General features: G+C 36.1%; 1 protein-coding gene across 2 annotated transcripts; it reads left to right on the forward strand.

Annotated features, from left to right (window-relative positions):
• Positions 1-890: 890 nt before the first annotated feature.
• On the forward strand, positions 891-26014 carry LOC144962877 (transitional endoplasmic reticulum ATPase). 2 transcript variants are annotated; one of them, XM_078896240.1, is made up of 17 exons: positions 891-1063; positions 11533-11638; positions 12994-13166; positions 14732-14812; positions 15513-15705; positions 17166-17297; positions 17523-17625; positions 18422-18555; positions 18915-19050; positions 20717-20829; positions 21526-21690; positions 22074-22196; positions 22570-22782; positions 23034-23342; positions 23809-23967; positions 24172-24326; positions 25240-26014. In XM_078896240.1, the coding sequence occupies exons 1-17, from the start codon at positions 1041-1043 to the stop codon at positions 25331-25333; spliced, it is 2412 nt and encodes an 803-aa protein (XP_078752366.1). In that variant the 5' UTR covers positions 891-1040; the 3' UTR covers positions 25334-26014. The 2 variants fall into 2 exon arrangements, with proteins under 2 accessions (XP_078752366.1, XP_078752367.1); XM_078896241.1 differs by lacking the exon at positions 891-1063 and adding an exon at positions 1401-1838.

A 26014-nucleotide genomic window follows, 5' to 3' on the forward strand; every position in this document is an offset into this window, starting at 1 on the left:
TATTAAAAAGCCTAGGAGATCTAGCAATTGATGAACTTCACATATTATTCAACAATATATACAATACTGGGAAAATTCCAGAAGATCTCTGTAACTCTATTTTCATAGCAATACCAAAGAAAGCAGGTGCAGTCAGATGCGAAAATTTTAGAACTATAAGTTTAATAAGCCACATCAACAAAATACTGTTGCGTATAATTATCAACAGGCTAAGGAATAAGATTAACCCGAAATCGCAGAAGAACAATATGGATTCCAACCTGACAGAGGGACAAGGAACGCAATATACCTCCTCCGTGTTTTAAGTGAAAGAGCTATACAGGTTCAGACCCCACTATACCTCTGTTTTGTCGACTACAAAAAAGCTTTTGATAGAGTACGCCACGAAGAAATACTAAAACAACTGCACTCCATTGGCGCTGATGAGAAAGACCTCAGACTCATGCAAACATTATACTACACCCAGCAGGCATCTATCAAAATCGGAAACTCTACAGGAAATTCCATTCCTATTAAGAAAGGAGTCCGTCAAGGGTGTGTTGCCTCACCAGATCTGTTTAATCTATACCAAGAAACAATCATGAGGGGCATAAATAATATGGAGGGAATAAAAGTGGGAGGTCACAACATAAATAATATAAGATACGCAGACGATACGGTACTCATTGCAACATCAGAAATCCAACTTCAAAAGATTGTTGACAAAGTGGTAGTAGATAGTGAAGCCAAGGGAATGGAAGTGAATATCACCAAAACGGAATGCATGGTAATACAGAAAAACCCCGAAAACAACAACACCTGCAATATAACGAACAATGACAATACATTCAGTATTTTCTACTTTTATCAACTCGGGAGACACTTATTCACGAAATAAAACGGGCAAACTCGATCTCATCCGATTTTGCACGGAAACTCGCCATTTTGAACGGAACTCCTGTACTGAAAGTCCAAAGAAACAGCTGAGACTCCCAAATCAAGAAGGGACGCATTCATAGAATAACATTTTTGCTTTTAACCATCATAAGAATTGTGGAGACATGGCTACACCTGAAGCGAAAGGGTAATATTTTAATTTTTTTTTTTAATGAATCCGTTATCCTCAAGGTTGGAAATTGATGAATATAATATGAAGGCAGCCATAAAGTCATAGTGAATGATAGACCGGGGAAAACGTCGGAGTTCTGATTCTAGACTTCTCATCAACAATAAAATTTACGACACAGCCAGTTAAGTTTATTTTGAAGAACGAAAAATCATTCAGATTTGGTTAAGTCTCCATTTTTCGTTCAGTACTACGTAAATTAATTCCTTTCGCATTGTAGGAAAAATTTGGTCTACAACAAAGCCGGCGCCTACAAAGGGGGAATCCCAACTAATGTTACTATATTTAACTATGTGACGTCATCAAAACAACGTGTCCTTACACAGATGAAATGACTTCAATTCTGCATTCTCATACCTTAGTATATAAGAGCTTCTTACAGGGACCCACGAAATTTTAAACGTTGTAGCTTTATTAACAAATGTTAGCTATATAGTTTGCTTCTAAAGCATCTCTTCTTTGTCGAGATTTCGTGTGGTTTTCTAGAAATAACCTGGAATCGTTACTAAGATCATAGGCAACACCGGACACTACACTTTTGTGAGAAGCAAGCTTGCCGAGTTTCAGTTCTCTTTTATGGCTGTGATAAGGGTGGCTGCCACCGTGAAGAAAAATTTTCAAATACGGAATTGAACATCAAGCTTAACTTAATTGATATATCCGTATATTTAAATAGCTCTATAATTCTATATCTAGATATTTATTGCAACTGAAGCCAAGTAATAATGTCTGGGTAAGGCTTGATGTTTTCTTTATTATTATTATTCTTACTTTCAGTTTCAGTACAGCCAGTCACAGTCACACTCAATTTTTCAATTCATGGCAATGTTTATCATAACCAAAACTAATGCATTTAGTGAACTAGAAATCACATTTAATTCAAGATGAATATGTAGGTATTACCATGCTTAAACTTATAGATAGCACGTAATATTTTTCTACGTACTTGACTTAGCCTCTATAGAAAACTGCTCACTTAATCTATCCACTACTTTCTTTTTTTTTATGCCTTAATTTATAAAAAATATATATGTTGAAACAGTTGAAGTGAAGTAAATGAGAAAATCAAGAAAATATGTGAGGAGACAAGTAGGCTGACTGGTAAAAAATTGGTATGAATTACAACTGTCTGTCTTAGTCTTAAGACTAATACTCATGGTCTGAAGCGTAATCATTGATAATAATTAGTAACTCCTGCTCGCTGCATGTTAAACATTCATTAAGTTACCTACTTACAATAAAAATTCCATCTCTGAAATGAGGAATTGTCCTCTTAAAATTCAATTTTCACATATTTCAGTGTAGGTTCAGGATTATATTGATGAGGTATATGGGAGAAGGGTAGATGTTGGAGATTTCAAGCAGTCACACAGGAGATCTTATTTATAGATTAAATGTTGTGCTTATGTAATACTTTAAACTTCAATATTAGTGCTGTTAAATTATTTTTTTTAAAGTAATGAACATGTTAAAAGGGGAGATCAGTTTTACAACCTACATTGTCCTAATGCGTTATTTAGGAAATTTTGAGAAACATGGTCATGTAACATCTAAGTTCAACAATTTTTGAATTTGAAAAAAAAAAAGTAGGAGGGAGGGTGGGGGGATGACAATCTGTTTTACACGGACCCTGTCCAGAGTAAGAGACAGTGATAGTCAGATTCAATTTTATTTTTTGTGAGAGAAATTTGTTTAGCTGCAATTAGTCTCTCACAATTCATCCATTATATTATGATTATATTTTGTCATTATGAGCTTCTTTGAGAGTGCTTATATATCATCATTTGAGTGTATCCTTTTTGGTGGGGATAATTTGGCAGTGTTTGTATGAGACTAGCACTGTTAAGAGCTTGGGGTGGACAACACTTAAAGAAAGAAGAAAAAGATATAATAGTCACAATGTTTTTTAAGATGGGCAAAGGTCTGGTAGAAATCGAAACTAAAGAACTCCAACCAAGCCCAACAATTTCAAGAACAAGGGGTCACAATCAACGATACCTCAGGGTTTCCAGGAAAATTGGAAATTGGTCGGAAATGGAAATAATGAAATCAAGGGTGAAATTTCCTTTACATTGAGAAAAATTAGAAATTTCTAAAATACGATACTAAAAATGGACGATGGGCGATACTGTTCACAAAGTAATTATTTTTACTGGCTGTGCTGACGACTTTCGAAAGTATTAATTCACCATTTACTATTTATAAGAGCATCATCAACTCTACCTCTACCACCACTACTACTACAACCACATCATCATCCGTACCACCACCATCACCACGTCATCACCCCTGCTACCGCCCACGATCATATCTACCACCACCACTACTACAACTACTACCACATCATCATCCCTACCACCGTCACTAGTACAACTACTGCCACACCATCATTCATACCACCACCACCATCATTGCTGAGTTTGCGCGAACGGGGCCGATTAGAGATAGACGACGATTGGGATTGTTTGGAAGCTTTAACCTTTTGCCCACTAGTCATTATGATATCGGAAATGCTATCGCCGTCTACATCTATGCCAGAATAGAAATAGAGGGTGGAGCCTACCATGATATAACATTTTATGGAGCCCTAATTTCATCATATCAGTTCTGTCCACTGACAGGTGGGTGGGTATCGCTTTCCAGAACTTATGTCCTTATACTTATATGAAATCCTGAGTTTTTGACCAATCAACGGATTACTCTTTTGATAGCTCGCTTGTCAACATGAGTCAGCTCAGCCCTTGATTTATGTACAGGCATCACAGGCGGTATATGTTGTGTAACTTCAAAGACCACGGTTGACCGAAAGCGATGAATGGAAGCCCTACTGTGGCGTGGAGAACAAGGTCTTGTATGTTTAGTTACATCACTATCTCAACGCTCATGAATTCTTAGTAAGGCTGGACTCACAATCAAAACACGAAACCTGTGTTTTAAAATCTTGAATCAATCGAGTTACATCAGTGCGTTCGTCTCATTGAGTTTTGGAAAAACGATATATATAAATCAAGAACATCGACCGGAAAATAAGGAAATTATCATAAAATTATAAAATTTGAGAAAGCTGTTTTCAAAATCAAATCGATTTTTAAAAAGGTTATTTCTAGACCGATTTTTATGAGACAAAGACAATTTTTCTCCACTTTTCAAGCTGATTCCAACAATGAGGTTTTCTGATTTATCACGATAAGATTATTTGTCATTATTTTTTTTTTAATACCCAATTGACTGCTCAGGAAATCAATACGTAATCCTTGGCGGCTAGCGAGTAGGTGTTAAATTTTGCTTACCCTTTCCCACGCAGACGCGCGCACACACACACACACACACAGACTGAACACACAATGTATGTCTTTCACTTCTGGCCAAAGTTGCCTAATTACAACTTAGACTCGAATGATAACAGCGAGTAGGGTAGCAGATTAAACTTCAGTTTAAAGGTCTTATTCAATTCACACCGTAATAAATCATAATAATGATCATTCTTGATATATTAGAGCATTAAAACATTTAATTCACATTGTTATAAATATATTTTAAATATATGTATTTTGTAATTATTTTAGCGACGATACGAACCCCTTTTAATCGCCGAGCCGAACGATAGGATGCTAGACGACGATAAGTCTGTCTATGTGTGTGTGTGTATGTGTGTGTGCGTCTGCGTGGGAAAGGGTAAGTGTTGTGAAGCTAGAAAGTAATTCGAATGATTGCCATGCAAAATATAGGCTTTATTCAACATTTAAATCGACATGATCTGGAAAGAAATTAAAACACAAAGAGTTAGACAATACAGTACAGACACAGATCAATTACAAACATTAAGTGACAAATAGAACTATCTCTAAACAGTAAACAATATCATGACATTCTTCCCCCTTGCATGTGGCAAGAGATTTCAAATTATGCTTCTCTATTTCGTAAACTGTATGGTCTCGTCCGAATGAAGCCACTCGTTCTGGAGTTTGAACGGGATTCGTTTTGAGTAGAAAGCTCATTAGGATTGTTAGGATCAGAGACTGATGGTTCGTCCAAGGCAGATTTTTGCACTACACCCGCTTCCACAGTTTGTACATCAAGCTGTTCTAGAACAGTTTCAGGTAAAATATCGTTTCCCACATTCTTTTGAAAAGGTGGAGTTACGCTCGTGTTGTCAAACGCCATGGGTGATTCGTCATTGGAGGGTTGGGCAGTAGTCATTTCACCAGCAGGGGCTAAGTGACGCAAAGCCACAGTAGTTTCTTTACCATCAGGAAGGCGGACGTAGGCATAGAGCGGATTAGCGTCCAACAGTTCCACTTCGTCCACCAATGGTTCATATTTAGAGGCTCTTACATGACGCCTCATCAAAACAGTTCCTGGAGTAGTCAGCCAGCTAGGAAGTGTTGTACCAGTGCTTGACTTTCTATTGTAGCGGAAGATTTGTTCATGAGGAGTCTCATTTGTCGCAGTGCATAAGAGTGATATTATTGAATGGAGAGAGTCAAGAAGCACTGACTCCCATTGACTAACATTCAAACCACGTGATTTCAGGGCTAACGTGATAGTTTTCCAAACGGTTCCATTCAGACGTTCTACTTGTCCATTTCCCCGGGGATTGTATGGGGTCGTCCGGCTTGAGGCGATACCCTTTTTGCACAAGAAATCTTGAAGCTCACTTGACATGAAGTTAGCACCTCTGTCAGAATGTATTGAAATAGGCATTCCAAACAATGAGAACAATTGACACAAGCACTTGATGATAGTTGATGAGCTCATATCAGAGCATGGGAACGCAAAAGGGAAGCGAGAATATTCATCAATAACTGTTAGGAGATACCGATTTTTGGACGATGACCCTTGAAATCAACACTCAAACGCTCGAATGGTTGAGTTGCTTTGACCACTTTGAGGTTCTGCGGTTTGTAGAATGAAGGTTTTAGCTCACGACAAACCCTACAGTTGTTGCAGATTGTTCGTATTTCATCCACGGAATATGGGAGATTCTTTGACCTGACAAAATGGTTCATCCTTGCAATTCCAGGGTGGCAGAGTGAGTCGTGAAGGTTTTTTAAAGTTTCTAAATCTGAACCAGTAGATGAGCAGAACTCCCTTGAAAATGCGTCAGCCGCTACATTGTCTTTTCCAGGTCGATACACAACGTCATAACTGTAGCTTGACAGTTCAATCTTCCATCTTTGGATTTTATCATTTTTGACTTTTCCTTTTGCAGAATTTCCGTACATAAAGGCAACGCTTTTCTGATCTGTCACAAGTTTGAAATGCTTTCCTAGAAGATAGTGCCTCCACTTTCGAAGGGCTTCCACAATAGCGTAAGCCTCTTTTTCAACAGAAGAATGCTTCTTTTCACTGTGGTTCAGAGTTCTTGAAAAGAAAGCCACAGGACGTCCACCTTGATTTAGTGTTGTTGCGATTGCAATTTCAGAAGCGTCGGTTTCTACAACTAGAGGAGCTTGGTCATTACAAGCAGTTTCAATCTCCTTTTTCAAAAGATCAAACGAGTCCTTGGCTTTTCCTGACAATGGAAAGGTGGTATTTTGGACCAGTGGGTGTATTTTATCCGAGAAATGAGGTATCCAGGATGAGTAGTATGCAAACATTCCAATCACTCTCTGTTGAGATTTGATATTGTCAGGATCTGAAAGTTCTCTCAGTGGCCGTAATCGGTCAGGGTCTGGCTGAATGCAACCTTTGGACACCTGAAATCCAAGTAACTTGATTTGTCTAACAGACTGGATAGTCTTACTTTCATTGAATGTTATATTATATTCTTTGGCACACCTGAGAAATTTCACAAGGTTTTCATCATGCTCTTGCTGATTTCTGCCACAGATTGTCACATTGTCTAAGTAAGCAAATGTGTCACTCAGTTTCTCATCTCGAATAATGGAATCAATGATGCGCTGAAAGCAAGCCACTCCGTTAGTGACTCCAAAGGGAATTCGCTTGAATTGGTAGAGATTTCCACTGGCCTCAAAAGCCGTATACAGTTTCTCCTCGTCTTTTATTGGGATCTGGTGGTAAGCACTTTGCAAATCGAGGGTGCTATAGACACTGGAGTTTGAAATTGTTTCAATCATTTCATTAATGTTTGGAAGTGGATATGCATCGAGTAGAGTGAAGCGATTGATGGTCTGACTATAGTCCACAACCATGCGTTTCTTGTGTCGTTCGTTAGTTGTCACCAATACCTGCGCTCGCCATGGAGAATCAGATGGTTCGATCACATCCTCGTCAAAAAGTTTCTTAACCTCAGAGTCAATGAATTGCTTGTCTGGTAATGAAAATCGTCTTGATTTTGTTGCAATAGGTCTGACTTCTGGAAGGAGATTCTTGAAAAGAGAAACAGGTTCGATTTTTGCAGCAGTGAGACTACAAACGGAGAAAGTAGGCTTTGATTCTTTGAAGGATATTTGAACTCCATCATGCTGTTCAAGAAAGTCATGGCCTAAAATCAAGTCCGAACACAACCCTGACAGGATGGAAAATTTCACACTCTCATAGAAACGTCCCTGGTATTTCAAAGAGACAAAACAATGACCCTTGGTTGTACTGGAAAGATTAGTAGACGCCATGGAGATTTCTTTCTTTGATTTGAAAATCTTCAATTGGAGACTTTGTGCGATCTCTGTTGAAATGAAACTCTCTGAGCTTCCGGTGTCTATCAACGCTTTAACGGGCTTGTTAAACAATTTCACGTCAATAACAGCTATGTAGAGACTAGCGGGAGCCGCGGCTGAAAAGGCTGAACTGAGTGTATTCGGGTCTGCCGCAGATGCATATTCGTTTTTACTTTTTGACTGGCATACCTTTTGAAAATGCCCTTTTTTTCCACAACTTTTACACAGCGCCTCTCTAGCAGGGCATTTTGATCGAGGATGTCGTTGGTATCCGCAGAAAAAGCATTTAGAGTTCGTGACTGAAGCATTGAATGAGTCAAGTTCCTTTTCAGAGGGCGGAGGAGCAGTGCTGTGAGTCAAGTTCCTTTTCAGAGGGCGGAGGAGCAGTGCTGCCACATGGCACAGTAGTTGGTGTGCTGTAGTTCTGAGAGTGTTTTTCAGCCATCTCCAAGGATCGAGCCTGTTCATAAGCGGCCATAAGTTCGATTGTCTTATTCTCGAGGAGTCGCTGCCTGATCTGATCAGAAGAGAGACCACAGATGAAAGCATCTCGGATAAAGTCATCCCTGTTCTTATCAGCAGTAACAGCTTTAAAATCACATTCTTTGGCAAGTCTCTTCAACTTTTGAAGGAACTGATCGAGGGATTGATCTGGTTCTTGCTTTGTAGTAGCCAAGACGTGTCTCGCGAATATTTCGTTTTTTGGTTTCACGTATATGTTCTTCAGAACGTCAACAGCTGAATCGAATGTAGTACAATCAGCAATATGTTCGTAGACGACAGGATCGACGAAATTGACGAGCAGATTGAGTTTGTTGTCAGTCGCCTGTTCGGGTAACGAAGAGAGAAAGTTGTTAAATGTACAGAGCCAGTGATTCCATTGCTTTGATGCATCAGGCGTATTGGGTTCAGCGCTGAACCGCTCAGGTCGAAGGAATCGTTCCATGTTAAATGTTGAATAAATTGTTGTGAAGCTAGAAAGTAATTCGAATGATTGCCATGCAAAATATAGGCTTTATTCAACATTTAAATCGACATGATCTGGAAAGAAATTACAACACAAAGAGTTGGACAATACAGTACAGACACAGATCAATTACAAACATTAAGTGACAAATAGAACTATCTCTAAACAGTAAACAATATCATGACAGTAAGCAAAATTTAACAATCAAGGGCTGAGCTGACTCATGTTGACAAGCGAGCTATCAAAAGAGTAATCGTTGATTGGTCAAAAACTCAGGATTTCATATAAGGACATACGTTCTGGAAAGCGATACCCACCCACCTGTCAGTGGACAGAACTGTTATGATGAAATTAGGCCCCATTGAATGTTATATCATGGTAGCTCCCTCTTTCTATTCTGGCGTAGATGTAGAAGGCGATAGCATTTCGGATGTCATAATGACAAGTGGGCAAAGGGTTAAAGCTTCCAAACAATCCTAATCGTCGTCTATCTCTAATGGGATCCGTTGGCGCAAACAGTCTATATTATAACCACATCATCATCTTCCCTACTGCCACCATTGCCATAACTATTACCACATCATCATCCATACCACCCCACCACCACATCGTCCCTACTACAACCACTTCTATAAACATAACCACATCATCATTATCATACTTACCACCACTACATCACCATCTCTATCATTGGTACCACTACTACAACCACCACCACATCATCCCTACCACCACTACCGTTACTTCAACCACCACTACTACTAGAACCACAACATCATCGATCCTGACCTCCCATAGTGGGCAGGGAGGTACATGCTGTGTCTTCTATCCCCCCATACCTGTTTTCCAATTGTTTCCTGTTGTTGTCTTGGTATGAGATTACTTAGTTTTGTCCAGACCCTGGCTGGGAGGGAAACAGTCGAATGTATAATTATAGTTTTGGGAGATGATATTTTTTTTCCTTGTAAATCATTTCTCTGTTATGCATTGTATTATGTTTAGTTTACATATTATATAATATGATTTGTAAACATTTGAGTGTATTCCTCTTAGTTGGGACCTGTGGTTGTGTCTGGATGAGACTTTTAGGTGATCTCAGACTAAGTACTTTGACAGTGTGCTCTTGGAATCTACATCTGTTTCCTATTTGAACAAATTCCCCTTTGTCTTACCTTTTCTTGGGTGCTTTAATTGTAATTCTAGAACTTTTTACTATCCCATTTTCTTCCTTTTTACTGGCGCTAATATGACCTTAATGTGTTGCAAGCGCTGTAAAACCCTTAAAAATAAAACAAACACAACATCTTCATCATTTGTACCACTAGCACAACTACCATCACATCAGCATCCCTACTACTGGGACCACTGCCACATCATCATCCCTATCACCACCGCTACTATGACACCAGACCATCATCACTACCACCACCACCACCACCACCACTTCTATCCATTACAACCACATCATCATCCCTACCATTTTGTAATCTGTCTATCACTTTTTTGAAAGTGTATAGAACACTGTGGAGAGTTGATAGAATACCTGGTAGGAAATTTCACTTCTAGGTAGGAAATTTTAAGGCTGGACTTCCCTGGACACCCTGTACCTAACACCAAGCTAGAATTTACAAAGACGTTTATATATATATGCAATCCTTCATGCGATCAATAATTCGACTATGGAATAACTTCCATTGAATACGTGGTTGATGCACATGATTTGAATAATTTTACAACGATCCTACGGTGTCCTTCCCTTGGCAGACCTTCCATATTTTGATTGGTCTACCTGCCTTTATGATTGACAGGTATGGACCTACCTGTCTTTGTGATTGACAGATGGGGGCCTGTCTATTGTCGTGACACTGTCAGAGAAAACTAGCAAATAGATGCGTAGAGTTTTGTGATGTTTACATATTACATGTTGGCATTATGGCCATAAGAAATGGTCGTTTGATGTTAACCAGCTTTCACTTTCAAGATTGGGTTTTCAATTGTTTGCATAGCGGCTATATATGAAAATATTATGAAGAAGGTTTTGGTTGGCTAATAAATTTCGGACAAGAGGTACAATAATCAGTGAGTGTATTTCTCTGCATTTTATTCAATCAACAACTATCAAGATGCATTTGTAACACTTCTACACCACCGTCATCCCAACTGAGGAATCTGCTACATTTTTGATGGGCAAGGCTTTTTGACAGATATAAACTTATGTGATCCTTGTGGATAGTCTCAAGCCCATATAAACAAAGAGAGGGAATGTCAAACATGTGTAAACAATAATTTTAGGTCAAACTATTAATCTGAAATCTGTCCTTGTTAGGACACCCAAACATTATATATGCAGCCGTGGACAGCCTGTATAAACTCAGAGAGGGAACGTCGAGGTGGTAGGTCTGCTATGAGAATAAATAACCCAATGTAGGTCTGTCTTGAGATTTGCACCAATCCTTCAATATAACTAAGTCATGCTGAATATTTCTTATGTAAAACTCGTGTAACAATACACCAAAGATGTAGATGTTTAGATGGTTTCAGACTAGCTACAATGTTGTATTGCCCTTGAATCTTTATCTCTGTTGATCTTTTTCCGTTTATTTAACCTTTTTATTTCTATAAAGGGCTTTTTAACTGGATTTTTTTTTTACTATTCTAATTTCCTCTTTTATACTGGCATTGAAATGACCTAATTGTATTATATCACAAGCAGTGTAAAATCTCTAAAATTTACAAACATGCACAGTCAAAAGTAGATAGTGGTTCAAATTAAGTGGGTGGAACTGAGATCAGGCCGTCAATTATTATTTTGTATTATTTTTTATTTTAATTTCTTACAGTGAAGAAGACTTGGCGACTGCCATCCTCCGTCGCAAGGAGCGTCCCAATCGGCTCCTTGTGGAAGAGGCTATAAATGAAGACAACTCTGTTGTGTCCTTATCACAAGTAAGTTTTTTAAAATTCTATTTTGATGTTCCAGTATATTGATGTTTACATGCATACAGAGACTTGTCACTTATACAGCTTCTGTTGCCAAAAGTGATAAAAAATTTTTTTTACCCAGGTTTGAATATGACCAAATTCAACTTTGCTCTCACTCTCATTCCTGTTTCTGCCTCACTCTCTCTTCTCTCTCTCCTTTATTCTTCTCTCTCTTATTTGCTTATAGACCTGTAAATTCTCAGTCAATTAACTGAAATCAGTCAATTCGTCAAATTCAAATATTTTTAAAAAGGGAAGAAAGAATTCATGAATCGTAGTCGATTGACTGTAAAGTTAACTAGGAATGTTCCACAGCCCCACACATAGCTCATGGGCCGTTTACATTAATGATGGATATATATTGCCAAGGCTAAGCGACGCTTTTTAGAATTGCCGTGTCTGAACACACCCCAGTGTATTTTCACACAGCCTTCGTGAAATTATTTTTTCACTTTCGAAACCTGTCGTAGCCAATTTTAACTGAGCCCCCGAGCGATAAATTTCACTGTTTCGTCTAAGCCAAAATTGACCACATTTACTTGAAGGACAGGAAAAGTATGAGAAAGAAAAATTCGAAACACCGGAAGTTCGTTATGTAGACACCTTCAAATCGAAAGTTAAATGATTGCTACAAGCACATCTCGATTACCTCATGTTGTAAACAAACTGGTTGACCGTTTCTAAGTTTCTTCACTGATTGGGTACCTAATTACAAGGAACAATGGTAAGTAGCCTAATTAATTCCCTCGCAATTTAGTTTTCTGCCATTGCTTTGCTCAAGTGAGCTTGCTGTTTACCTTTCATTTTGATTCTTTGGATTTTACCGCTACGACGAATTACGAAGAGTTTCAGTTTCAGTCAATTTTTATAGAGCTCATTTACAGGTCTATGATTATTATTTTGTCTCTCTCCTCCCCTAGTCTGTTACTGTTGTTATAGGATTTATGTGATACACAGAATTATTCAAAGGTTGATTTTAAACTTACTCTTTTTATATATTTTTTTCAATGTTAAAATAACTTTTTTGCAATTTATATTAGATTAACGAGTCCAATTTGTAAGCTGCATGATCACAGGGTTACAATTACTGAGAAGGCATCAACCGCCACCGCATCATCATCATCACTTCTAAATGACCATCAACATACCATCATCATCACTATCACCACTACTCCAATCACCACCACCAAATCATCGACATCACTACCACCACTACATTATTCATCCCTTTATAGTATACTGAATTCATTTTATCAGATTTCAAATTTTCTTTTGTTATTGAGTGTCAAATGTTTTTTTTTCTTCTTTTTTTTATACAGAAAAAGATGGACGAGCTTCAGTTGTTTCGAGGGGATACAGTACTGTTGAAAGGAAAGCGTCGCAAAGAAACAGTTTGTATTGTACTCTCAGATGAAACAGTCACAGATGACAAAATCAGAATTAACAGATGTGTGCGTAACAATTTACGTGTACGTTTAGGAGATGTTGTAAGGTATATAATTTTCTTTTATTTGTGACTTTTGTCTTTGTGGATGTACCAGGAGTTTATTGGGGGTTTTTTTGTGAATTGCTAGGAATTGTTATTGTGCAAATTATATTACTGATAGAAAAAGATTAGTCCTTCAGAGCCATTAGGCCTATGGATCCAGAGTTTATTCCGATTTCTATAGGGTGAAACGGACAATAGCAATTGCTTCCTACCCTTTGTCTATCACAAAATACTTTCCACCAGGTCTCAGGTAAGCAATCACTGCGGGGGGGGGGGGGGGGGGGGTCAGAAAAAAACCTCAAATGCACCCGAGATCGATCTCAGTCCCTTTGATTGTGAAACGAGTGCTCTAACAACTGAGCTATTGGGACTCCCTACTGGTTTTTTTTTTGTGTGTTTTTGCAGTAGAAGCACAAATTACGTAAGTTGTGTTTGATGGATGTCTATCATAATTACAGTTTTGACACAATTGGTGCGAACCAACATCTTGAATGCAACATTACATAAACAAAAAGTAGTATAAGATGCTGAAAAGGCGAGAGTAGTCTTGTGGCATTATGATTGCAGATCAGTGTTGAAAGCATGAAACCTATTTCAAGAAAAAGCCACTGATAGGAGGTAATATCCGTTTCTGGAACAAATACTTGGTGGAGACAGGAAAATTAGCTGAGTTTTGACAAGGGGCAGAAAGCCAATAGCAGACATGATGAGGTTATACAACTGTTTGATAAGGAACCAAAGCAGTCATTTCATCAAGTTGCAAAACTACTCCCGACATTAAGTTGCAGCAGTTACCTTATAGAAACTAAAGCTGTTCCCATAAAAAGCATAACTTGAGCTTCTTCTTGAGCTGAATTTGCCACTTTGATTTTCAAGAAATGCTTGGAGAAAGATGGGTTTATTTTAGAAATTATTATGTTTTCAGTGAAACAACATTGTCGTGGCAGGGCATGTGCATCGACACAACTTGCAAATATATGGGGTTCTCAAAGGGCAGATGACAAAGTCAAACATCGAAGGAGTTTGCCTAAAGTCAATTTCTGATATGCTTTGATGGTCATCAAAGTGATAGGTCCATCTTTCTTCTCAGATAACATCTATTTTGAAATGTTAGAATCATAATGCATTCCCGAGTTTCCAACAAGATGGTGCTCCTCAAAGGTGCGGACCTATTCCTTGGCTACCCAGATCACCTGATATTACACCCCTGGACTGTTTCCTTTCGGGCTTTGTAAAGGATAATGTTTGCTTCTTATGTGAACAATCTTTAGAATCATAATTTTTTAAAAACAAAACACCCTGTATTTAGCATCTACCATGGACATACAGATGAGTGATTTCTCTTAGAGGGAGTAAAAATAGAAAGACTGACGTTGAGCAGACCTGTTACTAGATGACATATTTATGGCCTAAGTGATATAGATTTTCAACAACATTTATAATGCTACTTATAATTTAAACATGATGAAAGTTTCAAACAATTTTCTTTGGTTAATGTGTTCAGTTAAATTCTGTATAATTTTAGGGTTTTATATTTCTTATTAATTTATTTTATTTTATTTATACAGCATTCAACCTTGTCCTGAGGTAAAATATGGCAAGAGGATTCATGTGCTCCCTATAGATGACACTGTTGAAGGTCTTGCCGGGTGAGTGCTCACATTGCTTGCTCTCATTATCATATTAATTCAAATGTCCCTGTTCATTACATAAGGCACAGAAAGACACTTAAAAGTATGCATATTCTACTATTTAGTATTATTGCCCCTTTTGAAATTAATTTATCTTGATGAAATCACATATAAAAGATAATCTTCTTCTTGGATACAGTGTTATGGACAGTTCAGGCCTAACTCCTATACATGTTTGATCACTATAACTATATGTATACAGATTTTGTGGGGTCAGAATTTGGCTAAATTCTCTAGATTAGGATTTTTTTAATGTTTGAAACCAAATGATTAAAAAAATTATATAATTTACATGACATATGACCAAGTTAAACTACACACTATCAATTTGTAAAGCATTTTAAAGTGAAAATTCGTTAGATAAGAGGAAAACTCTTGCATTTTTGGGTTGATACAGTTTTGTTTCTTCAAATTCCAATATTTTCATCATAATAATGAGAATTTATGTTTGTTGCCTGCAAGTCTTGGGAGATAAATTTTACTAGACGTCATTGGATTTAAATATTAACGATTCATTGTAAGTCTCAATTTTCTGTATTATTATCTGCTTCATATTGATTGTACAATAATTTATATTTAGCTATTTTATTTTGTATTTGGAGAGGACGTGCTTATTTTTCCTGTAAGTTTATTCATAAAATGCTTTAATTGCTTACAGAAACCTTTTTGAAGTATATCTCAAACCATACTTTTTGGAAGCCTATCGTCCAATCAAAAAAGGAGACATTTTTCTTGTGAGGGGTGGAATGAGAGCTGTGGAATTTAAAGTAATTGAGACAGATCCTCAACCTTATTGTATTGTTGCACCAGATACAGTCATTCATTGTGAAGGGGAACCTGTAAAGCGAGAGGTGTGTATTAACATGATGATGTAGAGTTTTGTAGTTGTACAATATTGCCAATCAAATTCTATGAATTTTTTTCTATTTGCACATTAATGAAATATGTACATGATGGTACTTAAATGATTTTACATTTTTGTTTGGTTATGGATTTTTGTATTTAAGAGGCCCTGTTTATACAGGGTGGAACCATCCCGTTAAACAACCCTTGGTCATGAAATGTTGCAGATGTTCAAATCTTGATTAATCAATTGTGGTAGGTTTAGTAGTAACACAGGGTAATTTGTAGGAATATAAGTGGTGATATTGATAGTTGTCATTGTCTCATATTTGAATATTTGCATCCTTAAATACATCATTTCAGATATACTATTTATACTTTGGAATGCCACAGTCATATTAGATAGATGGAAATAAGATTATGTTTACTATGTATGTTATAGTGAAGTTAAGTTTGTATTTGCATTTGGAAGAATATATTGACTATACTGTCTTTGTATATGTATAGTAGATTAAGTTGATCGTGGTCTTAATTGCTTTAATTTTGGGGTTTTCTGAAAACTCTCTCCGTGTTAAATCTGCCTACATTTTTTCCACACAAATCTCTTAACAATTTTGATGTAGGGTGGTGGTAAGTCAATCTATATCAGACTTAATTAACTTGAATTGAACACTTATTTTACGTATGTTCGTATGTTGGTTGACGCACTTCAGAATGTCACCACATTAAGTGTTCCTTGAGTTTTTGGAAAGTGGATGCTGTTGGTACTGGGGGGTGGGGGGGAAACAAAGGTAAAAAAAAAACGTTGAAACAACAGGAGCAAACAATTGATTTGCAATGTATGCTAAGTGGATTTCTCATTTTTGGTCAAAATTCCTCATCATGTTTCTGATTCCTCAAAGGTATGCGATTGGTAGGCATATATGTTTGTTACATATTTTACATTTGCAAATGTTTAGATCTTTCTGACAGCTGCTTCATAATTGCCTTCTAAAGAATCATTACATTCCAGAATTAATCTTAATTGGTCATAATGGGGTTGCTTCGTGAACATTATTTGGACATAACGTGTTTTGTTCTGTTTTTTACTTTTAAAAAACGATAGTGCTAGACCGCCAATTCAGAATGGTATATTTATATATTTACTATGATATTTATTATTTTTTGTTAAACAAAGACAGATAATAACAGATTTTTTTAAAAACATGTGGTTTTTAAGATATATCCATTTACAAAGCTTAAGTTTATATACCTTGCTTACAGAATACTGTTAAGCCCCATAAAATTGTGATTGCCTGTTTACAAAATATAATAAGTTACTTTGGTCCTGGTGATTTGAATATGTAAATCTATTGTATAATTAGAACTTACATTGCACTTGAATACAAAGCACACAAGGCTTTCATTGTCTATTATTCTTACTTCCTCATTTGTTTGTTTTTTTAACATATCTTTATAATGCTAATAGGAAGAGGAGGAGCAATTGAATGAAGTAGGATATGATGATATTGGGGGATGTCGTAAGCAATTGGCCCAGATCAAAGAGATGGTGGAGCTACCCCTCAGACATCCACAACTTTTCAAAGCCATTGGTGTTAAGGTATGACATTTTATTGATTTTATAAGTTTTTAATGTCCTTTCTTATAATGTGTATTTATTTATGAGTAAACCAAAAATGCTCTTTTTAAATTTTTATGTTTAAAAAATTTTCTTTGCGTGTGTGTGTTAAAATTATTATTGTAACTATCCAGACCTGAAGTTTTGGTCTTTATTTTTGGGGGAAAAATAGTTTTTGTAATACCCATAATTTTTTCCTCTCGTCAGCCACCAAGAGGTATACTGTTGTATGGCCCCCCTGGTACTGGTAAAACTTTGATTGCAAGAGCTGTTGCAAATGAAACTGGAGCTTTCTTCTTTCTCATCAATGGTAAATAAACATATATATATATCTACAACTTATGACATCAATGGTCAAGGGCTATCATATCTTGCCTTGTAACAAAGTCAATGACAGGTGATCAGTATCAGGTGAAGGACAATGAATACAAAAGTGTTTTTTTTTTTTTTTTTGATGCTGTCATAAACATTATTCCACTCAAATATTGTAGGTTTTTTTAATTGATTTTTTAACTTATTCAATTTGAATAAAACAATTTATCGGTTTTTATCAATTCTACTTAAAAACCAATTTTCTTCATCAAGGTAATTTCAATATCATGCCAGATTGTCTCACTGGGTCAAAAATTCACAAAGAATAATTGTGCTGGACCGAAGATGTTTTGATATTTTGTGAGGTTAATTCTGTAGTGTTCTTTCATATTCAAGATATATTGCAATTGCTGAATGTGATAGAAGATGACTTGGATACTAGAAATGCCAGCAAAATATAATGCATAACAAATAAGAAGAAAGGTAATAAACGCATACAACAGACTTTTTTTTTTTAATCAGCTCTGAAATGTAATTGTAAACAGTTGTGTTTATTGTTCTAGTTATTTAAAAACTTGTCTGGAAAAGCCATTTTTAATAATTTCATAATCAAGCGTGCTATTCTCTCCTTTCAAAAAGCTTGCATGAGTCACCTATGTATTTTAAAAATTTTTGCTCCGATAACTATGTGATATAAATTTTTAGGAGGAAACTGCATACGCTGTGTTTAGATAACCCTGTTTTGTTCTACTGCTTTTTCAATAAATTATTTTCATTTTTACCTTTGTTTACAGGCCCAGAAATCATGAGTAAGCTGGCTGGAGAATCAGAGAGTAATTTAAGGAAAGCATTTGAAGAAGCAGAAAAAAATTCACCTGCTATTATTTTCATTGATGAGCTTGATGCCATCGCACCGAAGCGTGAGAAGGTAATGATTTCTGTCTTTGTATTATTTGAATCATACTGAAGATTCTTAGCTCAATGCCAATAGTAGTGACTCCCTTAATGATTGTAATATTTGTGATGTGCATCTCACATTTTGTGTTATGGCCTATTTGATCCCAATTTTGTAAAAATGTTTTTTTCACTGAAAGTTGCGGGATTGTTCATATTCATATGATGTCAAAATATTGATGAGAGTGCCAACATTCATCTCTCTTGTTATTGCTGAAATCTTGGGGTTGTTTGTCGTTAAATGTTAGGCCATTAGTCCACAAATTAAACTCCAGGCTAATAGTCTATGGACAGTCAACTGTTACATATAATGCAAATTCATCATCCTTACAGACGCATGGAGAGGTTGAAAGACGTATTGTCTCTCAACTTTTGACTTTGATGGATGGACTAAAACAAAGATCCCATGTCATTGTGATGGCTGCTACCAACAGACCAAACAGTATTGATGCTGCTCTCAGAAGATTTGGTAATTTCTTTCTTGTGGTTTAACACTTTATTAAAAGCCTCGATTTGTGGAAATGGGGGGGGGGGGGGGGTAGCACAACATACCTGCCGAATCTTACGAATTTTTCATAATTTTACGAATTTTAGACAAATTTCATGGCCAAATACGAATTTTTAATTCTTAGTAATACTTAAATAATAATAATAAGGATAAGAAGAAAAATACAACTACTACAATTAATAATAATAATAATATTGTGGTTGTTCATACACAATTTCAGAAATTATGAGTTTCCTTGTCAAATTAATAAAAATTGACATAAAAATTACTAAATTTGAAGATTTCAATTTGGCAAGTCTGGTAGCATTGTTAGTCATAAACCTTTGTGTAGAACTGAAAACTCAAAGTATTAAGAAAGAATACGGGAGCATTAAAATTTCACTTTAACGCTGATAATAATGTGAAATATATATAATTATGTAAGCAACTAAATATTGGGATTTATTAAAAATTGTCTAAATTTCGTTGTTTGCAATTCTTTAAATGTTCTGAAGAGTCCTGCGTGTTAGCTTATGGGGTTTGTTTTACAGACCTGACTCATGTATACAGATTTAATCGGTCTATACAGATTTTAGAAGGGTTGGGAGATGCTAAATTTTGTCCGTCGGATTTTTCCTTCATCTTGGATTTTTAACCAATATGTTAGAGGAAGAGTGATAGATATATTGTAAATTCTTTAGAAATATGATTATGTGAACAAAAAGAATTACACTACTTCAATAGTCTTCAACAGTCGTACTGTCACTTCCTTCCTAATGACGTATGGTAACTTAGTAACACTGGCTCTAAACTATCGGAACAATGGCTGACGCCGTATGAAATATTTCCCCGGCGAGCTGAAATGCGTATCCAGAGGTAAAAAACCCCATTAATTTGAACATGTATTGACTTTTACACATTCTGATCACAAGGCATATGAAAAGGGAATGAAAAGTTCTAGCCAGCATGAAGAATAAAAAGTAATGATTTTCTTTGTTTAGAACCAAGATGGCCGCCGTTGCCGGGCGCGTGACATCAGACTATTGAATCCAATTCTAATACATTTTAAGGGAATAAGTCATATAAAATAGAATAGACGACATGCATTTTGGGTTGAAACAGATTTGTTTCATAAAATATTCACGTTTTTTTGTTGTTGTCCTGGGCAGCTCTTCTTTTTTTTTTTCCTTGGGACTCTTTCATTGTGATATTCGAAAAATTGGGCTATAACTTTTTTTTCCTTCTGTTGTATTAAAGCCACTTATGAGTAATTGCAAATATCACTTGATATTTCTTCTCTATCTATATATCTATCTCTCTCGCTCTCTCTCTCTCTCTCGCTCTCTCTCTCTCGCTCTCTCCCCTCTCTCTCTCTCTCTCTCTCTCTCTCTCTCTCTCTCTCTCTCTCTCTCTCTCTCTCTCTCTCTCTCTCTCTCTCTCTCTCTCTCTCTCTCTCTCTCTCTCTCTCTCTCACACACACACACACACACACACACAAACCCACAAACACAATTTTTCATTCTTTGGCTGAACATTTTGATAGTTAAATATTTATTTGTTTTTTTCACTGCTTTTCCCTCAGAATATTTGCATTTGATTGATGATTACATTTGGAATTCAGAATGATGTGTTTTTTGTTTGTTATCAGGTCGCTTTGACAGAGAGGTTGATATTGGAATACCTGATGCCACAGGGAGGCTTGAAATTTTGAGAATCCATACCAAGAACATGAAGCTTGGTGATGATGTTGATCTTGAACAAGTATGTCCTTATTTCTATTAATTTGTTGTTTTTTTTAAAAAATTATTTTTATTGATTTATTTTAAATTTTTTTTTGTGTGTACAGTAAAATCAAGCCAGTCTGCCGTGTTTGAGTCTCAGAAAGTTGCTATAACAAAGTAACTGTATTGTGAATTTGATACAGAAGAGATATGAGGTTTAACTATTTCATCAAAGATGTACAAGGTTGCCAATTTTCCGTATATTTATGAAATTAATTCAGTATGTTATAAACCCTCAGTATATTTTTCAATCATCTGATACTGATAGACAGGAAAATAAAGTACACGTCTTTTTCCTGGAGTTCAGTACTCAGAAAGGGGCTCAGTCTATGTGTTTGTGTAAAAGTTCAATGGATTTTTGCCTCATGAATAAGCAACCTTCGATGTAGATGTCATGCAGTTGAATCAATGGGCTAAGCCCGGCTTAAAAATTGTGCAATGCAAGATATACCATATATATGGACTAAAATCAATGTGGCTTTTATTTTTTTTAATGGATTGAAAGATCAGCCATTAATGTTTCTTCACATATATCGGTTTTTAATCGAGATATCATAAAACTTTGGACGACTGGCAGTAGGCAGTAGTACCAAATGAATGATGTTTACCTTTAAAAAATTTATGAGGTTTCCATGACTATGAGTTCACTGATTTTAACTTTTGTCTTTTTTGCCAGGTTGCGTCTGAAACCCATGGACATGTTGGTGCAGATCTGGCTGCCTTGTGTTCTGAAGCTGCCCTTCAACAAATCCGTGAAAAAATGGATCTTATTGACTTGGAAGATGAGACCATTGATGCTGAGGTCCTAGATTCCCTTGCTGTATCCATGGAGAACTTCAGAGTGAGTATGGTCTTTACACATTGAAAAATTTGCTTCACTGCATAAGATGTCCTACTATCACCTGTTCATAAGTCTTATTGGCGTGACATCTGAAGAGTGGTGTTTTATTGTTAACATTATTTGGAAATGACTCTCCTCTCTATCTCTCTCTCTCTCTCTCTCTCTCTCTTTCTCTCTCTCTCTCTCTCTCTCTCTCTCTCTCTCTCTCTCTCTCTCTCTCTCTCTCTCTCTCTCTCTCTCTCTCTCTCTCTCTCTCTCTCTCTCTCTCTCTCTCTCTCTCTCTGCCCATTTAGTTCCTAGCTATTACTCACTTCAAGTCAAGGAAGCTTGTATCTGATTATAATAGTTGTGTTTTTTGTTTTTTTTTCTTTTCTTAATTCCAGTGGGCTTTAGGCAAGAGTAATCCAAGTGCCCTTAGGGAAACTTCAGTGGAGGTACCAAACGTTACTTGGGATGATGTTGGTGGTTTGGAAGGTGTCAAAAAAGAATTACAGGAACTTGTCCAGGTAATGTTATGGCATCTAAAAGTATATTATCACTTAGTATTACTTTATTGTTGTATTATTGTTTATCTGTATAAATTCCCCTTTGGAATAAATAAGGCAATCTTTATTCAGTTTTTATTTGTGTAGATGATCTGGTTAATGTCTGTTATAACTTACGAATTATTTCATTTGGATTTTTGGATCAGTAATCGGTACTATTGTTGTTAACATTTTTGCTTGGTTTCTCCCTTTTTTATTTATTTTCACAATAAAACTATCTTTTAATGTTTGAATCCCACCACTACCAATCTTATTTTTATATTCATAACAATGATTCTTTGGTGTCCTGTACAGTTTATTTTATTTCTTACTGTCATAATTTTGATTGTTACAGTATCCCGTGGAGCATCCAGAGAAATTCCTCAAATTTGGCATGACCCCTTCAAAAGGAGTACTCTTCTATGGTCCACCTGGTTGTGGTAAGACTCTTTTGGCCAAAGCCATTGCCAATGAATGCCAAGCGAATTTCATCTCCATCAAAGGACCTGAGCTCCTCACTATGTGGTTTGGAGAATCTGAGGCTAATGTCAGGGATATTTTTGACAAGGTGAGAGTGTAATATGTAGTGATGCAGGGCATTGGATGTTGGGAATATTGCTATTTTGGGAATGCGCAAATGATTTTAGCTGACAATGATTGTTGGGGGGATAATTGGAATGCGATTAGCATAATCAAAAACTTTTTTATTAGGAGGGTTCAGTTTACAAAAATTAATTAAGCGTCTAATTTCTATGACTTAAAAATTATTAGCTATGATCAAACTATCTTGTTTTATTGCTTTTTAAAATCTCTTTTTAGGCTAGGTCAGCTGCTCCATGTGTGCTCTTCTTTGATGAACTGGATTCCATAGCCAAGTCCAGAGGAGGGAACTCTGGTGATGGAGGTGGAGCAGCAGACAGAGTAATTAACCAGCTGCTGACAGAGATGGATGGTATGTCTGCCAAAAAGAATGTGTTCATCATTGGAGCAACCAACAGGCCTGATATTATTGACTCTGCCATCCTGAGACCTGGTCGTTTGGATCAACTTATCTACATTCCTTTGCCAGATGACAAGTCTAGAGTCCAGATCTTGAAGGCCAATCTGAGAAAATCACCAATGTCAAGGGTAGGTATATGGGGAGGGAGGGAGAAGGGTATTTCTTTGATCCTTTATTTACAATATAGATATCACTCTTGTTATCACTTCTATGAGAGGTTGGATAAAGTTTTGATTTGTCAGTCACAAATAAAGGTGAAAGGGAAGACACATCAAATTTATGTCATCTTTATATTGTAATGTAAATTATGAAAATTGTTCTCAAATATTGTCTCAACTTATTTTTTCTTGATATGAAGTTTTGTATCTTAAACTGCAACAGGTCTTTTATATCTGGAACTTTAAGATGTCAGCTGTAAGAAAACACAATGGTTTTAAACAATGTAAAATTACAGAAATGGGCATTGGAAAGCATAGTAGCGCTGTAGGTAGCTGTAGTTTGAATATTTTGCTGAGAGCGAGTCATTTTCAACTTGAGAGAATTTCTCTACACAAAAATTGCTCATGTTTTTTTTTAAATTTTATTTCGTATTAGGATGTTGACTTGGAATACCTTGCAAAAGTAACAAAGGGCTTCAGTGGAGCTGATCTTACAGAGATCTGTCAACGTGCTTGTAAATTAGCAATCAGACAATCTATCGAGGCTGAAATCCGTAATGAGAGAGAGAGAGCACAAAACCCAGATGCTGATATGGTAGGTATTAAAATATATATATATATATATATCTTTCTCTCTTTCTTTCTTCTTTATTTCTTTCTGTTTTTCTTTGAAATTTCAATTTAATTAATAAATTAAACTGCAAATGCTTATATTTATTTAAGTATTTTTTTTATCAAAAGTTTTCTTTTAAGGATCACTTATATATGATTGTTCATTGACTTTATTTTTTAAATTTAGGAGGTGGAAGAATTTGATCCTGTACCAGAGCTGACACGTGCACATTTTGAAGAGTCAATGAAGTTTGCCAGAAGATCTGTCAGTGAGAATGATATCCGCAAATATGAGATGTTTGCACAAACATTACAACAGAGTCGTGGTTTTGGCGGGTTCAGGTATGAATTTTGGGAGGTTTTTTTTAGTTTTTCTAAACTTCCACATTTAAAAATAAAAGAAAAGATAAAAAATGATGGTAATTCCTTGATAGTCTAGTGTACCTTTATATGTATATTGATCACAAACTTGAGATCAGTAAGTGAAGTTAACATACGATGGAGAAATAGCATAGCTACTATCCCTCCCATCTCACAAACTGCTGGAGTCTCACAGAATTTCCTGAAAAACAATTTCAACCAAGCTTTTGCAACAGTGTAGGTTAAAAAATAAAATAAATGTGCACCATTTTTTCGTTCTGCTTATCTTTTCAATGTATATGGTGGGACTTTCCATCTATTTAGAGATTCTCTTTACAACCGTAACTACTACCACTACTACTGTCACTACAACTATTACTGCCACTACCACTACTACTAGACTCTTTTTCCTATTATTCCAAAGGAAGTAAGTCCTGTCATTGTTAAAGTACATTACTGTAAAACTTAGGGTCAGTGACACTGCAATCTCTCGCATTTTAGCCAAATAAAAACTCCTTCTCAATTATTTACTAGGTTGGCAGCTATGATATAGCCCTGAGCATATAGATGTATTTGACTCTAGCAAACATAAACCCTTGGGGTCTCAATTGGTGAAATTCAGACAATGTCTGAGCTGTATAGAAAGCAGGATAGGTAAGAATTTCCCATCCAAGTTGTTGAAGCCATGCTGAGTAAGTTTTGCTATGTTCGAGGTCGTGTAAGACTTTTTAAAAAAAATTGTTTTACTTTTTGTTTCTTTGTTTAACATTACAATGAACAGTAAATGATTTACTCACAACTGACTGACTACCTGTCACTACTGAATAAGATAAGACCATTATTTTATCATCATTCATTCTCAATATGGTGTGTCGTTAATTATATTTTCTCTCAGGTTCCCTGGTGCTTCGGGTCAAGCTCCATCAGGCAGTGGTGGACAAGGAGGCAACTTTGGTGCTGACGATGCAGATGAGGATCTCTATGGATAAACAGACATTGTTGTGTTTTTTTTTGCATACAGTTAGCATTTCAAAATTTGACTTGCATACCACCAATCTGATTGTATAAATATTCAATATTATTGCTGTGTGTATGAGAGTCATGGGCATTTTATTGTACGTGTGGCTGGGATTTTCATTCATTATGTTGTTTTTAATTTATTACAGAATGTTGAATCTTGATCAAGTGAATGTTCAAAAATATTATGACCATATTTTGTACTTTACATCGTATCATCAACCAGGGAATACCTACATTAGTAATGGTGTTTACGCACCATAGTGCAGTCTTGAGCTGAAAGCTTTCATTACCTACATATGTGAGATTTGTCAAACTAGTCTATGAAAGATTGGGCTTGGATTAGTAGCAATCTTACCTGTTTAAACCATTGACCATGCTCATAGTTTTCTCTCATTTGTTTATGAAAACAAATACATACCTTTTTGTTCACTGCATTTCCATTGTAATTGTGAGCTCAGCTCTTTTCCTTCTACATTTTTTTTTTTTTTTTGGTAATAAAGTAAAAAATTAAAGCTGTTATGTCCATTTTTTTATAAACATTTTCTGTCATTCTGGTACAAGTGGTAAAATTTAAGATTTTATCTACAAGCGTACCACACCTTGTTCATTGAGTAATTCGTTTCATCGTTATGATTAAATTTATAAAATTA

This window comes from Berghia stephanieae, chromosome 1 (assembly GCF_034508935.2).
Source record: "Berghia stephanieae isolate SIO BIC M18660-M18661 chromosome 1, UCSD_Bste_1.3, whole genome shotgun sequence".
NCBI classification, from domain to species: Eukaryota; Metazoa; Mollusca; class Gastropoda; order Nudibranchia; family Aeolidiidae; genus Berghia; species Berghia stephanieae.

What these genes read in the sequence shown, in the direction of transcription:
- LOC144962877 (XM_078896240.1), top strand. Translation starts at nt 1,041, where the DNA reads ATGGCTACACCTGAAGCGAAAGG. An exon ending in TATCCATGGAGAACTTCAGA is followed by an intron (nt 21,691 to 22,073) that starts GTGAGTATGGTC and finishes TCTTAATTCCAG; the next exon opens with TGGGCTTTAGGCAAGAGTAA. An exon ending in GAAAATCACCAATGTCAAGG is followed by an intron (nt 23,343 to 23,808) that starts GTAGGTATATGG and finishes ATTTCGTATTAG; the next exon opens with GATGTTGACTTGGAATACCT.